Genomic DNA, 17,327 nt, shown 5'->3' with positions numbered 1-17,327 from the left:
ATGGAAAAGGTGTGATGTATGTTTTTAAATGGTTATTGTTTGTTTTGTTTAGGGTTAAGGTGGGTTAGGGTTTTGTTTAGTTTAGTTTAATATGTTTAGGTTGTGTTTTGTATTGTTTATATATTGTATTGTATTGTTTTTTTTTCTTTTTTGCTTTTTCTCTTTCCTCTTTTTTCTTTTTCTTTTCCTTTTCTGTAATCTTTAAAAGTAATAAATATTATTTAAAAAAAAAACAAAAAAAACAAGTGACCTGTTGACTTATATTTCACTTCAGTTGTAAAAGGGTACCTTTGAACAGGACAAAAAAATGCATTGACTAAAAAAAAATGAGATACTTTGTGAAGCAAAATTGCTTGGGTGCATTTTCCTATTCTGCAGTCAACTAGCCAAAATAAAAGATCTGGACTAAGTCCAAGGGATGAAACCAATTATGATAAATAGCTAAATCTGTGAATACCTATGAATCACCTGACTGTAGCATAATCACTTAGAAGTGATACCCCTGAGGCTACTGTTAAAACATGGCAGTGAAATCATCACTACTTTCATCAGGGTAATTATAAATTATCATTGTCATTCTCTTTCTAGCCTTGTCGGAACAAAGTCTCATGAAATTCTTTTCATTTTGCTATGCCTAGCTTTAGTCTGATCCAAAATTTATTACTAAAGAGCTCTAGGTTTCATAGTAAACTTTCTAACACATCATTTCTACACATTTACAACCAGTCCACAGTTTCAGGAAGAAACATTTAAGTTGATATATATATATTTATTTGAATGGGACTAATTTGGTATAGATTATTGGTGTTCGTATGTCTGAAATCCACAGGTGCCAATATCCTTTGAAATAACATTTTCCTCTTCTGAAATAGCAATGGGTCATTTAGCTGCCACTCCACTACTTATTCCCTGGGAAATAATATACCCTAGATTTTATTTCAAATCTGATGTCCTTTCATGATTGTCATAGTTCCTCCTAGCTTCATGACTCACAATCAAAATCATGTGATAAACACTGCTTAACAATTCCATGTGGGGATTCAGCAGATAAGTGAAAATGGGTAAAACCAAGCAGACCAAAATAATAGATGTCTTTCCACCACAATAATCAATCTTATCCCATGTGTACATAAACTGAGAACCATACAAAATGCAGTCTCCCAAAATGTATGGAGACAGCCTATTCACATACAATTTGTACGTGCACAGACATCATTTTGACTCTAGAATTGAAAAGATGGGGTGAAGGATAGGGCCAGTAGACACAACTCCAATTCTTCTCCCATGTGTAGAGAGGAACACACATGTAGGTCCTGTCTAGATTCACTGTACTTCATACTTGAAAACTTTGCCAGTCACAGCAAGTGTTAATTGTAGTAGCTTGCATATGAATGAGCAACTTTGAAGAAGAAGAAAAATCACTTTCATTTTACATTGACCAGGCTAAATACACTTCAATTAAACAAGAGCATTTCCACATTTATTTCAACAAAACCTACCAACACAGATTTTCCATTGTTCTCAAAACCTTCACACATTGCAGCATTCTACAATCTGATTGCTGTGAAGCCTGACAAATTTGTGTGTGTGTGTGTGTGTTATGTTTCATCTCCTCGTTTTCTTATCTCTTTTAAAGGTCACTTGCTTTCAGTCCTTCTTTATAGTTTTCATGCTTAATCTCCTTTATTGACACAAGGTCATGAAATACTCTTGTTGTATTGAGGATATACAGACACACTCCATTAATACCCAGTCAATGCATTATTTTCAAGGATAATGCAAATGATGGCATTGAAAATCAGCCTTATATTTAATTTTATTATCTCCATCAGCACAAAGGGTCAGATTCAGCAATCTGTATACATAAAAAGGTCTATTTATCCAGGTGCATAAAGTCTACATTCTTGCATGTATCTGTGTAATGTCTATGCCCCTTCCTTGTAATAACCTTTCTAATATAAGCAGGTTTCAGTGGCTGGCTTTTAGATTTTAAATGTAAAAAAAATCCAATGAACTTCTTAGTGTTCTGTGTGTATATATACATATCCCCTGTTATTAAAAACATCTATTTCACAGTATCTATATCCTCTGGCAAAAGGTCTCTTTTTTGTTGTGGTGAACATTTCAGAACAGAGAAATGCAGCCTTTATTTTGAAGACTAACATTTAAGTCCATAGCCAGTGTCCAGCTAGCTGATGTCAACCTATATTTTTGACGCTGACTCAAGCCAGTAATTCTGATAAGGCAAAGGGAAGCTTTTCCCTATCAAAAAAGATTTGGGTCACAACAAGAAGCTTCTTTTCAAGTAAACAAATCTAACCTTACAAGATATTTCAGTGGCCCAGTGACTGTAGCATTTTATCCAGGATACCATATCATACACTACACTGAAATCTCACTGGATTAGGGAGATCTGCAATTTAACTACTCACTGTGACTGTATACTATTTCACTGTCACCTGCATACACAACCAGAATCAAAACACACAGATTCCCCACACAGTTTATGGGAGTGTTCACATTACTGCCTTTGCATACAATAATGATGATGTTTTTCTGAGTGCTTCACATCGCCTTCCTTCCTAGTGGTTCATATCAGCATGGCTTCATTAGTGTCAGATTCATTTCTGTTTGTGTACACACCAGGGGGTGTGAATTTCTTCACCATATGCAAAGGCATTCATATCTCAGAGATAAATTAGGATTGCCTTAAGGATTCCAATCGGTGTGAAGCTGGCTTGAGAAACAACACCTCAAACAGTAGTATTTTATAACAAAGTACAAGAAACACATGCAGTTTAGATAACAATGTGTGAATACGGATTAAAAACCCAGCCCTGGAAATGGAGTTAGTGAATAGTAAAAGCCTATGTTACTAAAAGCCAATATTGTTGGTAGCAGTGATCAAACATAAGCACATTATGGATGTTATTAGCTGGTATAAACCTGATAGGATTGGCTAAAGGCAAATAGCTTGGGCAATTGTCATCACCTTTGCAACAGCCAGTGTATTCCCAACCCTACATGCAGTTCAAACCTACACACAAACACACACACACACACACACACACACACACACACACACACACACACTGTTTGTAGTGGGACTTGGTAATGAGACTGCCACCTAAGACTTAAAAGGGCTTAGTTATCTTTTCTGATGGCTTACCCAGACAGATCATTGATAGACAATAATATGACTACCGTATATCCCAAACTGAACCCACAGAATTTACAACACCTTTTATCTAGACTTACATACATTTTCAGTAAAGTGAGAATCTTCTAAGGAAAGGTTTTGACTTGCACATATGAAAGCTAGAGCAAGCGGATTGTATTAAATTCTTGGTGGCCTCATAAGCTGGACTGACTTTCATTCTCAGTTATTCTGTAGCAGTAGCTTCGGAGGGTAACTTTCTGCAAAACTTTCAAGATGTAAATTTACCGTACTTACAGAACATTTAATAATCTCCATTCCACTTATGGAACACATAACAATCTCTATCCTACTTATGGATAAGGCTATCCACAACTTCCTTGTATTCACAGATACTTGATAGTTACACTTTACTAATTGCAGCTAATATACTTAACACCTGAAGCAGACCTTGCATTATTTTCCTGCTCCTTTTAAAGCTGATCAACTAGAAATTTAAGACATCTCTTGCAAGGCATACATTTCACTCCACCTCCTGTTCTGTTTTTGGTCTTTTGAAATACTTCACAATCAAGTGGGAGGAGCTTGTTGATGCAAATACAACTGGAAGCTTCCCCTGATGTCACTGGGGGTCGTGCCATGGCCCTAGCCACCAGCAGGGCATCGGACAGGATCCACGACCGCTGGATTCCTTTAATGGAATACCCAAAAAGGGGAGGGGTAGGTGATGGCCACGGGATGCGGGTGGCGCTGTGGGTAAAACCTCAGCACCTAGGACTTGCCGATCGCATGGTCGGCGGTTCGAATCCCCGCGGCGGGGTGCGCTCCCGTTGCTCGGTCCCAGTGCCTGCCAACCTAGCAGTTCAAAAGCACCCCCGGGTGCAAGTAGATAAATAGGGACCGCTTACTAGTGGGAAGGTAAACGGCGTTTCCGTGTGCGGCTCTGGCTCGCCAGAGTAGCTTCATCGCGCTGGCCACGTGACCCGGAAGTGTCTGAGGACAGCGCTGGCTCCCAGCCTATAGAGTGAGATGAGTGCACAACCCTAGAGTCTGTCAAGACTGGCCCGTACGGGCAGGAGTACCTTTACCTTTAGGTGATGGCCACAGCCACCCACCCACCAACCCATGACACATGTCCCAATGTCTAACCACCAATACCATAAAAGTTGTGACGATTTGCTACAAGGTAGGCAAAAAACCAAGAGGCTGGGGCCAATCTGCCAAATGGATAAAAACTCCTACCAGGCCCCCTGATCAACCAGGGCAACCAACCAAAGTCCGTAGCAAGGTCAAAGCATAAATATGATCTAAAGGGAGGGTGGGCAGGTGATCCGACGACTCCAGGGAAGCAGAATGAGGCACGGGGCTGCCGCAGCTGCTTGAATGTGGCACAGAGCTACCAACTTGGTTACCTAATTGTATAAATCCTGTTGCAAGCTGAACAGTCTGGCATTTTTCTCTGCAACTTCAATAGATTAATGAGTTCTGATATAGATGATGTGTTAGGATGACAACTCATGCTCGTAAACTCATTTCAGTCCTGGTTTGATATTAAAATAGGTCTTAACAGTCTTACCTACATTTGATGAACTTTGATAAAAATGCTTAACTTTTATTTGGACCAAGTAAAATTTATGAGAAGAAACCACATTTGTCATTTGCCCACACCAGAGGAGGAGAAAGGACATTAACTCATTAGTCCAAGGTATGTCATGCAAACCTAGTCGCCTGTAGATGTTATTGAACTACAACTCACATCAGCCCTAGCCAACAAGGTTATGGGTGCTGTATTTGAGGAAGGATTATCTAGTATTACATGCAGTTACAGTGGCTCTCTCATTACCATCTTGGCTGTGAGTCCTGGAAGATTTGTTCCTTGCCTTTCTACCTGGCTTGGGAGGGTAGGTCCCCAACTAATTCCAGCTACAAAAGCTGAAGTTGCTGAAGAGGCCAGAGATCATACTCACTGTCTCTTACTGCAGACCCAGGTCAGCGAACCTGAGCTTCCACAGCTGCTGCCAGCCATAAACCACCACTGGTAGGATTGGCAGCAGCAGCAATGTTCTGTGCTTATGATAATATTTTATTCTCTTGCTAATTATCCTGTTTTAAATGTGCATTTTATATTTGACTTCCTTTAGTAATGTTTTCTTTTGGGGAAAAATATTAACTTCTCTGCGTTAGATGTGCATTCTGTAGTTGACCTCCTTTATAATGTTTCATTTTGAAATCTTTAAGATAATATTTTGGTTTCCTGTTAATTATGTTGCTTTGAATGTATACTTTATATTTGACTTTTTTCAGTAACGTTTTATTCTGGAATGTTTTCTCTGATATTTTAATGCAGGCTATAAACTGCATGCATTCCCCCCCCCCAATATATATATATATATATATATATATATATATATATATATATATATATATGGTAGCATAGAAATTAAATGAATAATAATAGCCAACACTGTAAATGGAATCCCTGATCCAGACCTTGTGCAGAGGAGAAATGAAAGTGCTCTCCACCACAATAAAGAGTTTCATAGCTTTGGTGTCTAGACCCTGAGGCCTCCCCCAAACCAGAAAGGATCCCCTGGCTGCGTGGCTGCTTAAAAGGGGTAAGCCACACACCCCAGACAACCGGATTGGGTGGCCGGGGACCGTGACACAGCCAGGATCTCTCCAATGACGCAGGGCTTAGCCCCACCCCCAGCTGAGTGCAGAGGGCACGCGGCCTGACCGCAATACCGCCCCACCTGGAAGTGAAGCAGCCTTACTGGAAACAGTCTTAAACTGGTTACAAATAACTGCTACAAAATACAAAATAACACATTGCTCATAAACAAGCAATCAATGCAGTCCAATCTTTTTAGTTCTTAATACAGTTCAATAACTTTCATCTGACTGAACTCAGAGAGAGATCCTGTCCAGGCAACTTGCTTGTATCACCACTGCAGAGCTTCAACGACCAACTATGACACTGAGTTCTCAGGTTTCCTCTCATGTGAGATCGATCTCTGCTTGGGTTTCCAGGATGAATCATGAATTAACCTGAATGGAAACCTCCACCCTTTTCTTTGTCGCATTTAGCTAGAGATAAACTTCTCTTGCCTAATGCAAACCTCTCCCCTTGGCATTTTAGATACAATGAATTCAAGCCCTGTGTTTTATGCATATTAAATTTATATCTTTAACACTCTTTCTTTAAATATAGCACAAAAAAGGTCTCTGATATAGCTTACATTATTTATATCCTGTTAGTTAGTTAGCAAACAAAAGCCACGTTGAATGTAAACTGTATACATTTATGTACTGTCAATGCTTTTGCCATAATATCTGCAAGCATTTCTCTGGTTGGACAATACTGAATTTTTATCACTCCTTGAACAAGCGGAGCCTTTAAGATAGCTTCTTTATATCTTGTATTGTTTATTTGTAACACATTGCTCTTAAACAGCAAAAAATGTGTTACAAATAAAATACCAAGTGACACAGTATAACTGTTTCCAGTATAGGTTTGAAACCCATTCTTGTGGTTGGAGAGCAAATTCATTTCTGCTTTGCACATGGTACAGACAACTGGTTGGTCAAAATTAGCATTACACCACAAAATCTAATTGGCTAATTAGTTGGGGGTGGGGATAGGTTAAATTTGCTTAGCTAACTTTTGCCCAGAGCTCCAGTGGCTGAGGGAGCAATTTGGGTGCAATCTATCCCCATTTCTAAAACCCATGTATTGCCATTTCAAACTGACTGCTTGTGGTGCATGTAGCAAGTTTATCCATTTAAGGAATGTGTATCTCATAGATGCATTTATTTGTCTAATCATTGTAAATTGTTTGCTAAGAACAAATTAATGATGCATTCCTTTCCCCCACCATCTCTCCCTGGAAAAATTACTTTACAGTCTGTGCTCTGTAACATTTCCTCAATTTAATTCATTTGTAAATGGTCATTTGCTCAACAGAGCTCAAAATAATATGCGACTGGAGAGAAATATTCCCCATTGTATATATATTTAAAATTTATCAAGTATAAACTCCTGCCATATAATCTAATCTTAAATAAAGTAACTCATGATTATATTTGAAATATAGTCATACAGCAAGTGTTATACTGAGCTTTTCCAAGATCCATGCTCAGTTATGAAGCTCACTGGTGGCCTTCAACCTTCACTGTCTTCCATATAGTGAAGACTTGTGAGTATAAAATAGGATTTCCATATGTTCCACTCAAGTCTCACTGGTTAATGGTTAGACTATGTTTAAACATACATACATACATACATACATACATACACATTTCTCCTCTGGCATGACTGCAATGGCAGCTCATGCTTTCATTCTTGATAAAATGAATCTTATTCTGTTCTCTGAACCTGACAAACTGTGGTTCAACTTGACTGTGGTTTGTTTGAAATAAGCCATATTCAAGCCATGGTATACGGAGCTGGCTTGTTTCAACAAACCATAGTGAGTTTGGGATTCAAATGTATCAATAAACTCACTATGGTTAATCAAAACTGGAAAGGGGGGCTTCCAAACACCTTCTCATGACAAGTCCAGGGCATGAGAGAGGGGGAGAGCTTTGGAATAGGCTAGACTGAATCTCATTGCGATAAACCATTGCTTATTGTGGTATCTGAACACAGCCATAAGACACATGTACAGTGGTACCTCGGGTTACATATGCTTCAGGTTACAGACTCTGCTAACCAAGAAATAGTACTTCAGGTTAAGAACTTTGCTTCAGGATGAGAAAAGAAATTGTGCTCTGGCGGCGCGGCAGCAGGAGGAGGCCCCATTAGCTAAAGTGGTGCTTCAGGTTAAGAACAGTTTCAGGTTAAGAACGGACCTCCGGAACAAATTAAGTACTTAACCCGAGGTACCACTGTATGTGATATACCAGTGACACAATATTTGCTGGATCTGTGACCACTGGTTATCAAAATATGGTTAAAATAACTTAGCTATTGGCTGGACGTGGCACTTTTCAGGCTGTACTTAAAGATTAAGCTCTTGTCTTCAAAGCTGAAACATTAGCACTTTAAATCACTTGCACCATCACCTCCTCATATGTAGGTCCTAATGAGAATATGAAGCTACATTACTTAAAGAAACAACTAGGTTCCTAAAACATGTCAATGGTCTAGGAATGAGCAATCCAGCTGCCATTAGACATATGATGCATGAGGCAGTGATGATAGGGAGGGAGCAGTTCTGCAGTTTCAAGGCTACTACACATAGACAAATGTCCTCTTTATAATGAGGCAATCTGCATTAGCAACTGATCCACAGATACACTTCTGGTGTGTGGGAATGCAAAAATGCTGCCTGACACAAGCACAGAAATCTACAGCTGGAAACATGTGAATGATTCACCCAGTGCATTTGTCTGTGCAATCTGTATCTCTGGGAACAACTGGCAAAGTTATGCTTAGGATTCAATGTGGTCTCTGCCTGTATGAACAAACCTCATTCATGATGGGGTAACTGCTGCAGAGATAGCTCTGTGTGTGAGTGAGTGATTCTATAGGCAAAGAGTTGCAATCCTACATGGTTTCCTCTATGTAACATAGCATTCTAAATACTGGAAAACACTCTTAAAAGCCAAAGTCTGACATGTGACACAAGGACATTAGAAGTTTTGAAAAGAAGGTGGCAACCAATCTTTTACACAAGTGTCTCAGTAATGTGCACATCAAAGAGGAACTCCTGCATAGCATATGCAGGTAAAATAACATGTTGAATAATTCAGTACTTAAAACACTGAATAAGATCATTTACTGATTCAAGTACTAAGTCCTAAGCTTTCTGTCTCCCAATCAATTGTCAGCAAGTCCATGAACAGCCGACATCCATATTGAAAATATAATTATAAGCCTGGCGTACTGTATACAACAACATCCTTTTGTAACAGATTACTTAAATACAAATAGGTTTGGAAAATTGGTTTTAAATGCCTAATCTGTTTTATCTTACACCCCAGCTGCAGAATTTACTAACATTACAAATGCAAGCTGAATGAATACATATAAAGACTTATTTGAATGCAACTTGCATATGACCAGCATGGTTATCTCACTACTACTAAGTGGGGTGAAAGTTTGGCGCATACATTACAATATGGCTCATCACTGATATACACAAAAGCCAGCTCCCATGGTTCTGTCACATTGTCTGTCTGTGTGTTTCTGCATGTTTCTGATATTCAATTCATGTGTTTCTGACAGCACATGGGAAACAGGAGTTTAATCCTTCTCTTTCCAGCTGCAGTCTCCACAAAGATCTCCCCACAGCACAGTAATTACCTTAGGGGAAAAGTTCTTATTGGCAGCAATAGGATGTTTTTGACTCTAAGAGTAATTTCTATGGTAGGGAGTGATCATACGGGGTCATGGCCGCAGAGAGGAATGACAAAACTCCCCCTCCTCATGTGTTATGAAGCCAATAAAAAAATAGACTGCTCGCACTCAGAGTTATTTTAAAAAGTCTTCTAATGATGATGATGCATGCTACTGTACATATTTAACATATCATGTAGATAGGCCCTGGGCTGTATCTAAGCTGCAGTGCTATCCTTCCTGAGCATGTCAGCTGACTTCTACTCAATCCCTATCCATCAGGACTTACAAAGCTTGGCCACAGAGTTTGCTCCACAGCCTAAGAGACTTAGGGTCAACCTAAGTATCTCTTCCCAAACTTTGATTGTTGCTCTGGAACTTGACCTCATCATGATTTAGATCACATCCCTGCTTCTGACATATGCAATCTACCAACCATCTTCTCCCACTGTCCCTGGATTCCTCCTGCAGTATGCCTCAACAACGTTATGGGAATGCACTTCTATTCATGCAATTATTATTTTTAATTTCCTTTAGTAAACATTATTTAATTAAATTCTTCTACCCTCAGTAAATTTATAGGAATCATTGTACTCAAGTGTGTAAGGGCCGTGAGACAAATTCTTAATTTTGTTTGTAGTTGAGCTAAGGTCAAGCTTAAACACACTGTCTCAAACTTTTGACTCTCCTGTGCCCAATACCTGCTTCTTCAAAATTCCCTTGTACTTTTAACCTTCCTGTGAACTTTTGATCCCCTCTAAAGGAAAATCAATCATTTTACTTCCCTGAAAGTCTTATTGTATCACACCCTCTAACATCAGGGAAAGAATTCTAGAAGAGTCATGAATGGCAAAACTTCATTTCCCATCTCCCTCTTCTCCTGTGATATCATGTGGAACATATTACTCTCTGGAATGACCTGAGTAAACTTGTAATAACTATATTTGTTAATATAGTTATAGTTTTATAGTTTATAGTTTTATAGTTAAAAACCCAGCATGACTGGGTTTTTAAAAACAAACTCTTGCTCTTATCTTCTGCGTTGTGTGTAGTTCTATAATATGGGTGACCACAAGTTGTATTCTATTTTTTAATTGGTTTAATCTGTTCCAACTGGAAGAATATGGGATACATGAAGTCAATGTGTGGGATAGGGGTGCTAGGCTTGATGACCTTGAGCTCTTTGAAGGCCTTACTATTCTATAATTGTGTTGCCCACAAGAAACTTATTTTTCCATTGTCAGCATTAGCAGAAACTGCCGTTATCTGCAGGCCATCTATTCCCATGGTGAACAGTAATAGAAATAAGGAATCACACAGTGTTACAGAATTACTTGAAAGTGTAACTTTGCCTGACCTCCTTCCAGCTTTTTTTAAAACAAAAAACAAAGCCATGTATAGTATTTTATGACCCTTTTTGTGATAAGATTTCATTATTCACCTGATAGCATCTAAACTGCTCAGATTACAGCATCTCCCAGCAATTGCAATTGTAACTAGATACTTTCAGGAATGTTGATCAGGGAAAGAAATGCTTAAGGGCTATGCAATAGTACTGGGAACAGAGTTGAAGACATTGCCTGAGAAGAGCCAGGGTGGTGTACAATAGAAGACCTGCCAGTCATTCACCCTCTCGTCTTATTTTTTCTCAGTCTAATGGACCACATATGTTTGTTGTGAGCAAACCTAAAACCTAAACCTTAAAAAAGGGAAGAATTCAACATAGCACTGAACAGATTGCGCCTCAAGGCAAGCATTTCTACTTGCCTGATGAAATGATCTCTCCCTTTCCCCTCCTGTGCACTTTTCTGGGGGTTATCCCAACCCCTGAACAAATTTGGGAGCTGTGCAGGATGTATGGGGAGAAGAAAGTGGGGGATACCCTCAAGATAATAGAGGTCAGTGTACAGGCTTCCAGTAGCAAGACTGGTTAGCTGAATCTGCCTAATAAGGTGGAAATACACATATTCTACCTACCAGGGAATTGCATAAATCAAGCACAGATTTCTCCTTGGACCTTATTAGGATCAACCAGCTGACCTGTTTGATTATAGGGCCACTGGAATAGACACCTGGAATATTTTCAAAGGATGCTATTGTGCAACTGAAGCTACCATACCACATGATCCAGTGTCAGTGGATTGGATTCAAAGTGGCATTAGCAGAATTGTGAGATTGCAGCAGTTCCAAAAAAATGTTCATGTAGGTACCTCTCTCCAATTTTGACCAATTTTCCTTTCCACTATAGCTCCACACTAATTCTTAAGCATTTTGTGAGGTTTCCTCAATCCTCAGGAAAGGCTTTCTCTCATCCCGTCTTGATGCAAGGACATCCAGTGTCATAACCTTCTCATTTTCAAAAAAATACATTTAGAACCCCTTCTCTTGTGTTCATCTTGCTACATTAAAGCAGCAGTACAGGAAGATGAAGATTCAAATGCAGAAAGGTAGAGTTCATGTGCAACTTCTACTTTGTCCATGGAAGAAGAATATAATATGAAATTACATCTCCATTTTGAAACTCCAGAGTCTCAAACTATCCTGAGGGGTCACAATGATTTATTTGGCATGTTTTATTCACTGCACTGACTGACAAGCCTTCTTGATTGTGGGAGGGTACCAGTCCATTGTTTATAACTGCTGCTTTGCTTGCTAACCATACTAAGAAATGATGTTCAGATATGTCATCAATCAAATATATATCATTGGGTAGGTCAGACGTGGGGATGATTGTGATTGTAATAATTTTCCTGATTAGTAAGTACTTCTGTTCCAATTTTGAATGTTCCACTTACATTGCTTTACCTGTTGTTGTATGGAACTGCGGCTTTTTAGCTGATATACTGCCATTTCATGCTGAATTTTATATGGTGGGAAAGAAAAGTATGCTGGGCATGAAAACTATGGGAAAATCACAATTGCCCACATTCTTTTGCTAGCCTTAGAGGAAAGTCCCACTCAAAATACTGTGGGATTTTCAGGAAAAGTGGTCACCCAGGAAGGTTGCAAAGTACAGAAACATTATTATTATTTTATTGAAATAAAGGACACCCACAACCAGCCCTTGGCTACCTTGAAAGTAAGATAAGCACACACACACACACACACACACACACACACACAGAGAGAGAGAAATCTTTGCATCCACCAATGAGAATTTCATTGAAATTTCCTCTCCCTTTTGATAATCCTCATATGCAATTTATTTTCTCATCAACTGATAGGAAATGGGGAAAAAAATACAGGGTACTGTATTGGCATACCTAATAATGATAAAACATTTTGAATGGAAACTTGCTGTCCACTTATCTGATCATCCTTAATTTTCATTTGAAATTAGTTTGCCCTCAAAATGCACTTTGTGGGTATCTGAATAAATAACAACCCAATATAATTTGCATCATGCACAGGACTTCGTTGGTTGTGATGGCCTACATTTGAACCACCTTCCCAGGTGCCTCCTCATAATGTATTTTTTGTACCAGATTAAAACCATTTTACTTCCCACGGCCTTTTAATTTTGTCTGAGTTTTGTGGGGTTTGCAGGTTAACAACCACACTGTTGCTTTTCCTGCCAGTCATATTTATTTCATTGATTGAACAGTATGTGTTTCTATTATTTTATCATGCAGATATCTGCTAGTTTATCAGCTATCCTAGGAATAGCAGTATTATCAATATATATTTAATAACTTTGTTCGTCACTTTTTCTTGCCAAGGCAACTCAAAGCAATTTACAACCAAAACAAACAAACAAACAAACAAACAAACCACCCCACATTAAAACAGAGGAAAAAATACATTGAAAACATCCTAAAAGGCCACAGATAAAGGCCAAAGGCCTGGCTAAAGAGGATAGGTTTTGACTGGCACCTAAATATATATATATAAGGATGGTGAACATATAAACTCTGGAATAAATGAATAAAATAGGGTGAGATCCAATGGCTCTGCATCCCCTCTGCACACAGATTTTGGAGGGCAGGGCAGAGGAAAACCAAATGTCCCATTGCACAAGCAGATTTACATTGTGAAAGTGGGTGGACATCTCTGTATGTAACCCATAATACAGAAAGAGTTGACTTAGCTCACAGTCATCAATTAACATTAATTAATCCCAATGGAACTCATGCTGATTCATCTTTCATGTTATTATGAGTTAAATTAAAAGATGAACTCATTCTTGGGAGAGAGATAGCTTGACAAACTGCATTTCAATTGTGAGCCCTATGAGGATAGTGTTGGGTGAAACTATAGCAATACTTAGCATCAATTTCTTGAGTGTTTCATATACCTCCAGGAATCCTTACAACAGCACTGTAATGTATGCTTGCATTATTATGTCCACTGGTGGCTTGCATAAAGCCATTGAGGAAATCTATGCAAGATTTGTGATTTGAATGAGATGCATTCCTGTCTACTACTCATATTCCGAACCACAATACCACACAATCTCTCACCCTTATTTCACTAGAAATGGTAGGTTATATATATAATGAATGAATCAAACTAAATAAGAACTTAGCATGGCACACATAAACTTGCTGGTCTACATATAGCAATAATTCACAAAATAATCCACATATTATTATTGCATACAATTACAAGAGCTGAAGGTGATTCTTTTTTTCATGTGAACAAAGAAAGGCCTGTGGAAATCACTAATACCCCACATTAAAAAATATGGATGAGGAACAGGAGTGTGAAGTGGAATGATGAAGGATGCCACAACTGCTATTATTTCACCAAAAAACAATCCATAAGATTTACCAAACAATATGTTGCACATTGAGACACGCTCTTTATTTACCATTTTGTTTTTTGGGAGCTTTTGGGTCTATAATACCACATGAATTCTTTGATCCTTTCTTCATAGCCATAAAACTAGCAACAGCCTTTTTCAAGATTTCAGCAATTCCACTGCAAACTCCCAGCTATATCCCTACTGAAGCTCGAAAAGATGCAATTGTTTCCAAACAACAGTACATCCTCAACAACTTTGGAGATGGAAAACATGCATTTGGGTTTAGAATGCTACATCTGTTTTCTGCAGGTTGTTGATTATACCACAGCATTGATCCAAAACCTTCAGACCTACCCAGATGATGTCTTCTTCTCTGTACTGCTTCCAATTGCGACCTGTGTCGCTGAACATCAGAATGTAGCTTGTTGTCCAGTCTGAGCTTCCGTACCTTCCTTGAGTAGCAACACCTGTAATTTCCACTCTGTCCCCTAAATCGATCTGGAGCCATTGTTCCCTGCTAGAATCCAATGGGGACCAGCCACCAGCTCCTAGAAGAGAAGAATCAGAGTTCTCTTGAGTAACTCAAAAAATAAATTTTATATTAACACATTTTGATAAATGATGATTGCATTATACCTGAATGAGGGCCTGACATCTCACTGGAACTGGAAGAAAATATTCAGGATGTGTTATGAAAAACATATTATTCCATGAGTCTTTAGGATGCCATATTTTGCTTGTCATGTTGACTTTGGATTCCCCAAAGGCTCAGCTCTGTGTAAGTGGCTGAGACTACCAAAAATCACACAGCTCTAACTGGTGGGAAGAGATAATAATGCTAGGGCATAGGGAACTCGGATAATAAGAGCATGGTTCTTAATGGGAGCAGCAATATTCACTGGGGCAAAATATTGTATTGAATCCACAGTAACAGAATGCTGTTATAAATAAAGTCACACAAGGCAATGCTTAATTGTAATCAAGACACATCAAGTTCTAGAACTAATCTTAAAGGGCAGGACTCAGCTTTAGAGCAAGTGAACTGCTCATAAAACAATAAAAGCTTCTCTAAGCATCTGCAGAATGTCTTGTGGTTCCATGCTTTCTGAGGACCACATCTATATACATGTTTCAAATCTGCTTCAGTGTTCAAGGAACAGCCCTTCAGAAACAATGGGTGGTTGAGGGAAATTTTATTTTGGTTCTAGGTATTACATTCCTTTGCTTCCCATGGCTCAGTTTCTGCTAGGGAGGAAGGCAAGAGCTGGCTTAGAAATTTGCTAGTTTCAGCTGAGGGCTGCCTCAGATAGGAGGAGGGTGGAGGAGAGAGCAAGAGAGACATAGTGTCATAGTGAGCCAAGACATTCTGTCAGACAGAGAGAATGTGAGTATGTGTGGAGAGATAGAGAAAGGATGAAAAGAATGGGGAAGGGGGAGGAGGCAGAGGAGGGATGCTCTGATGTTCCCAAACCACGGCAGGGGCTAGTAGGCAAAATGGGGGCAAAGAAATGAAACCAAGATTATAGCAAGGAAGCTAGAGAGAAACAGGAGTAGTACAAATATGATGTCCATGGGATAAGTTCCAAAAAAAGAAAAGAAAAGAAAATTTGAAGTCAGCTACTCATGAAATATAAGTATCTGATAGCTCAGCAGGTACAGCACAAGACTTTTAATCTCAGGGTCGTGGGCTTCAGCTGCATGTCAGACAAAGGATTCCTGAATGGTCCCTTCCAATGCTACAATTCTATGATTCTAAGTATTCATAGAAAATGAATATTCTGTGCAAAAATGATTTGCCAAGGAAATAAAAGGACAGAGGTACTCTCTCTGAAAAGGTAGGTGCTTCATGTTTGGTGGATGGAAGGGTACATGAGAATGCCAGGCTCTTCACACTGTGAATTAATGGGTGATGGATTGTTGCCCTGATTAAATTAGGATGCAGGGGATGTGCAGGGATAGGACACAAGAGGATTAATCCTGATTATCCCACATCTTTGTCCAGACAAGATGAAGACTGTGAGGCAAGATCAAAGCGATTTGGCAACACTAGATTTCAGCACTAACTATAACTTTTCCATCCCTGCCCCCCAAAAAAAACCCACACACCTGGCATCAGGGTTTACAGAGCAGATGGCATTATTTACAGGTAAGATTGAGTCCCAGAACTGCTCTATCACTGCACACAGAATCCTACAAAGAAATGCATTCTCCGGACACAGAGGGGGATGGACTGTAAAGACATACAAGGCCTTTGACAAAAGATCCAGGAGGAGAGCTCTGCTACTATCTGCACTCCCTCTACCACTTTCTTCTTCTTCTTCTTCTTCTTCTTCTTCTTCTTCTTCTTCTTCTTCTCCTTCCTTCCTTCCTTCCTTCCTTCCTTCCTTCCTTCCTTTTTCTTCTCACATTTTAGCCCCTCTCCCTCTCATCTCTTCCCATCCATCTTACTTCTGTCTCTGCAATCATTTACCAATCTGATATATATACACTCTATGTGTTACAGAGTTAAAGGACCTGTTGGAATAGCTCTAATTAATAATGCTATTTTAACATGTTCAATTTGCATATTAATAATGTGTAACCTTTTGCCCAGCATTCATTCCCAGACTTGCTGCATTGCAGTTGTCCTCTATTTTGAAATATCACTCATTGTTCACTCTAGCCTGGGATGAGGTTTACTGCTAGTACTCTTCCAGGGGAATACACTGACTGTGCACAGAGATGCTTATGGAGCTGGCACTTCTCAGAGGAGAGGTAGGCAATACAAGGATCCTGGCATCTTCTCCAGCTCAGATTAAAATTCAAGGCAAAGAATATCACTCAATTTCCCAGCCCTTTCAGCTCTCCCCAAAGCCACTTCTTTCTTCCTTTTGAGAGAGGCTTACTAGGCTGATATAGAGCCAGAGTTGGCTATAGAAAAGAAGGAAGAAAAGAAATCTCATCTGTCCCTCCTTACCTAGAATGGTAAAGAAAAAGTGATTTACAGTGGTACCTCGGGTTAAGTACTTAATTTGTTCCGGAGGTCCGTTCTTAACCTGAAACTGTTCTTAACCTGAAGCACCACTTTAGCTAATTGGGCCTTGTGG

The 17,327-nt window shown here is 39.2% G+C and overlaps 1 protein-coding gene across 2 annotated transcripts in view; it reads right to left on the bottom strand.

Annotated features, from left to right (window-relative positions):
- CNTNAP5 (contactin associated protein family member 5) overlaps positions 1-17,327 on the bottom strand; it is a 311,049-nt gene that overhangs the window by 213,486 nt on the left and 80,236 nt on the right. For both annotated transcript variants that reach the window (XM_083584551.1, XM_083584552.1), the window contains one exon: positions 14,596-14,789. In XM_083584551.1, the coding sequence (XP_083440677.1) occupies positions 14,596-14,789 (194 nt within the window). The remainder of the gene's footprint in view (positions 1-14,595; positions 14,790-17,327) is intronic.

This window comes from Podarcis filfolensis (genome assembly GCF_964270895.1).
Source record: "Podarcis filfolensis genome assembly, chromosome: 1".
NCBI lineage: Eukaryota > Metazoa > Chordata > Lepidosauria > Squamata > Lacertidae > Podarcis > Podarcis filfolensis.
Note: the sequence above shows the minus strand (reverse complement) of the source record. Positions and strands in the feature narration are given on the sequence as shown.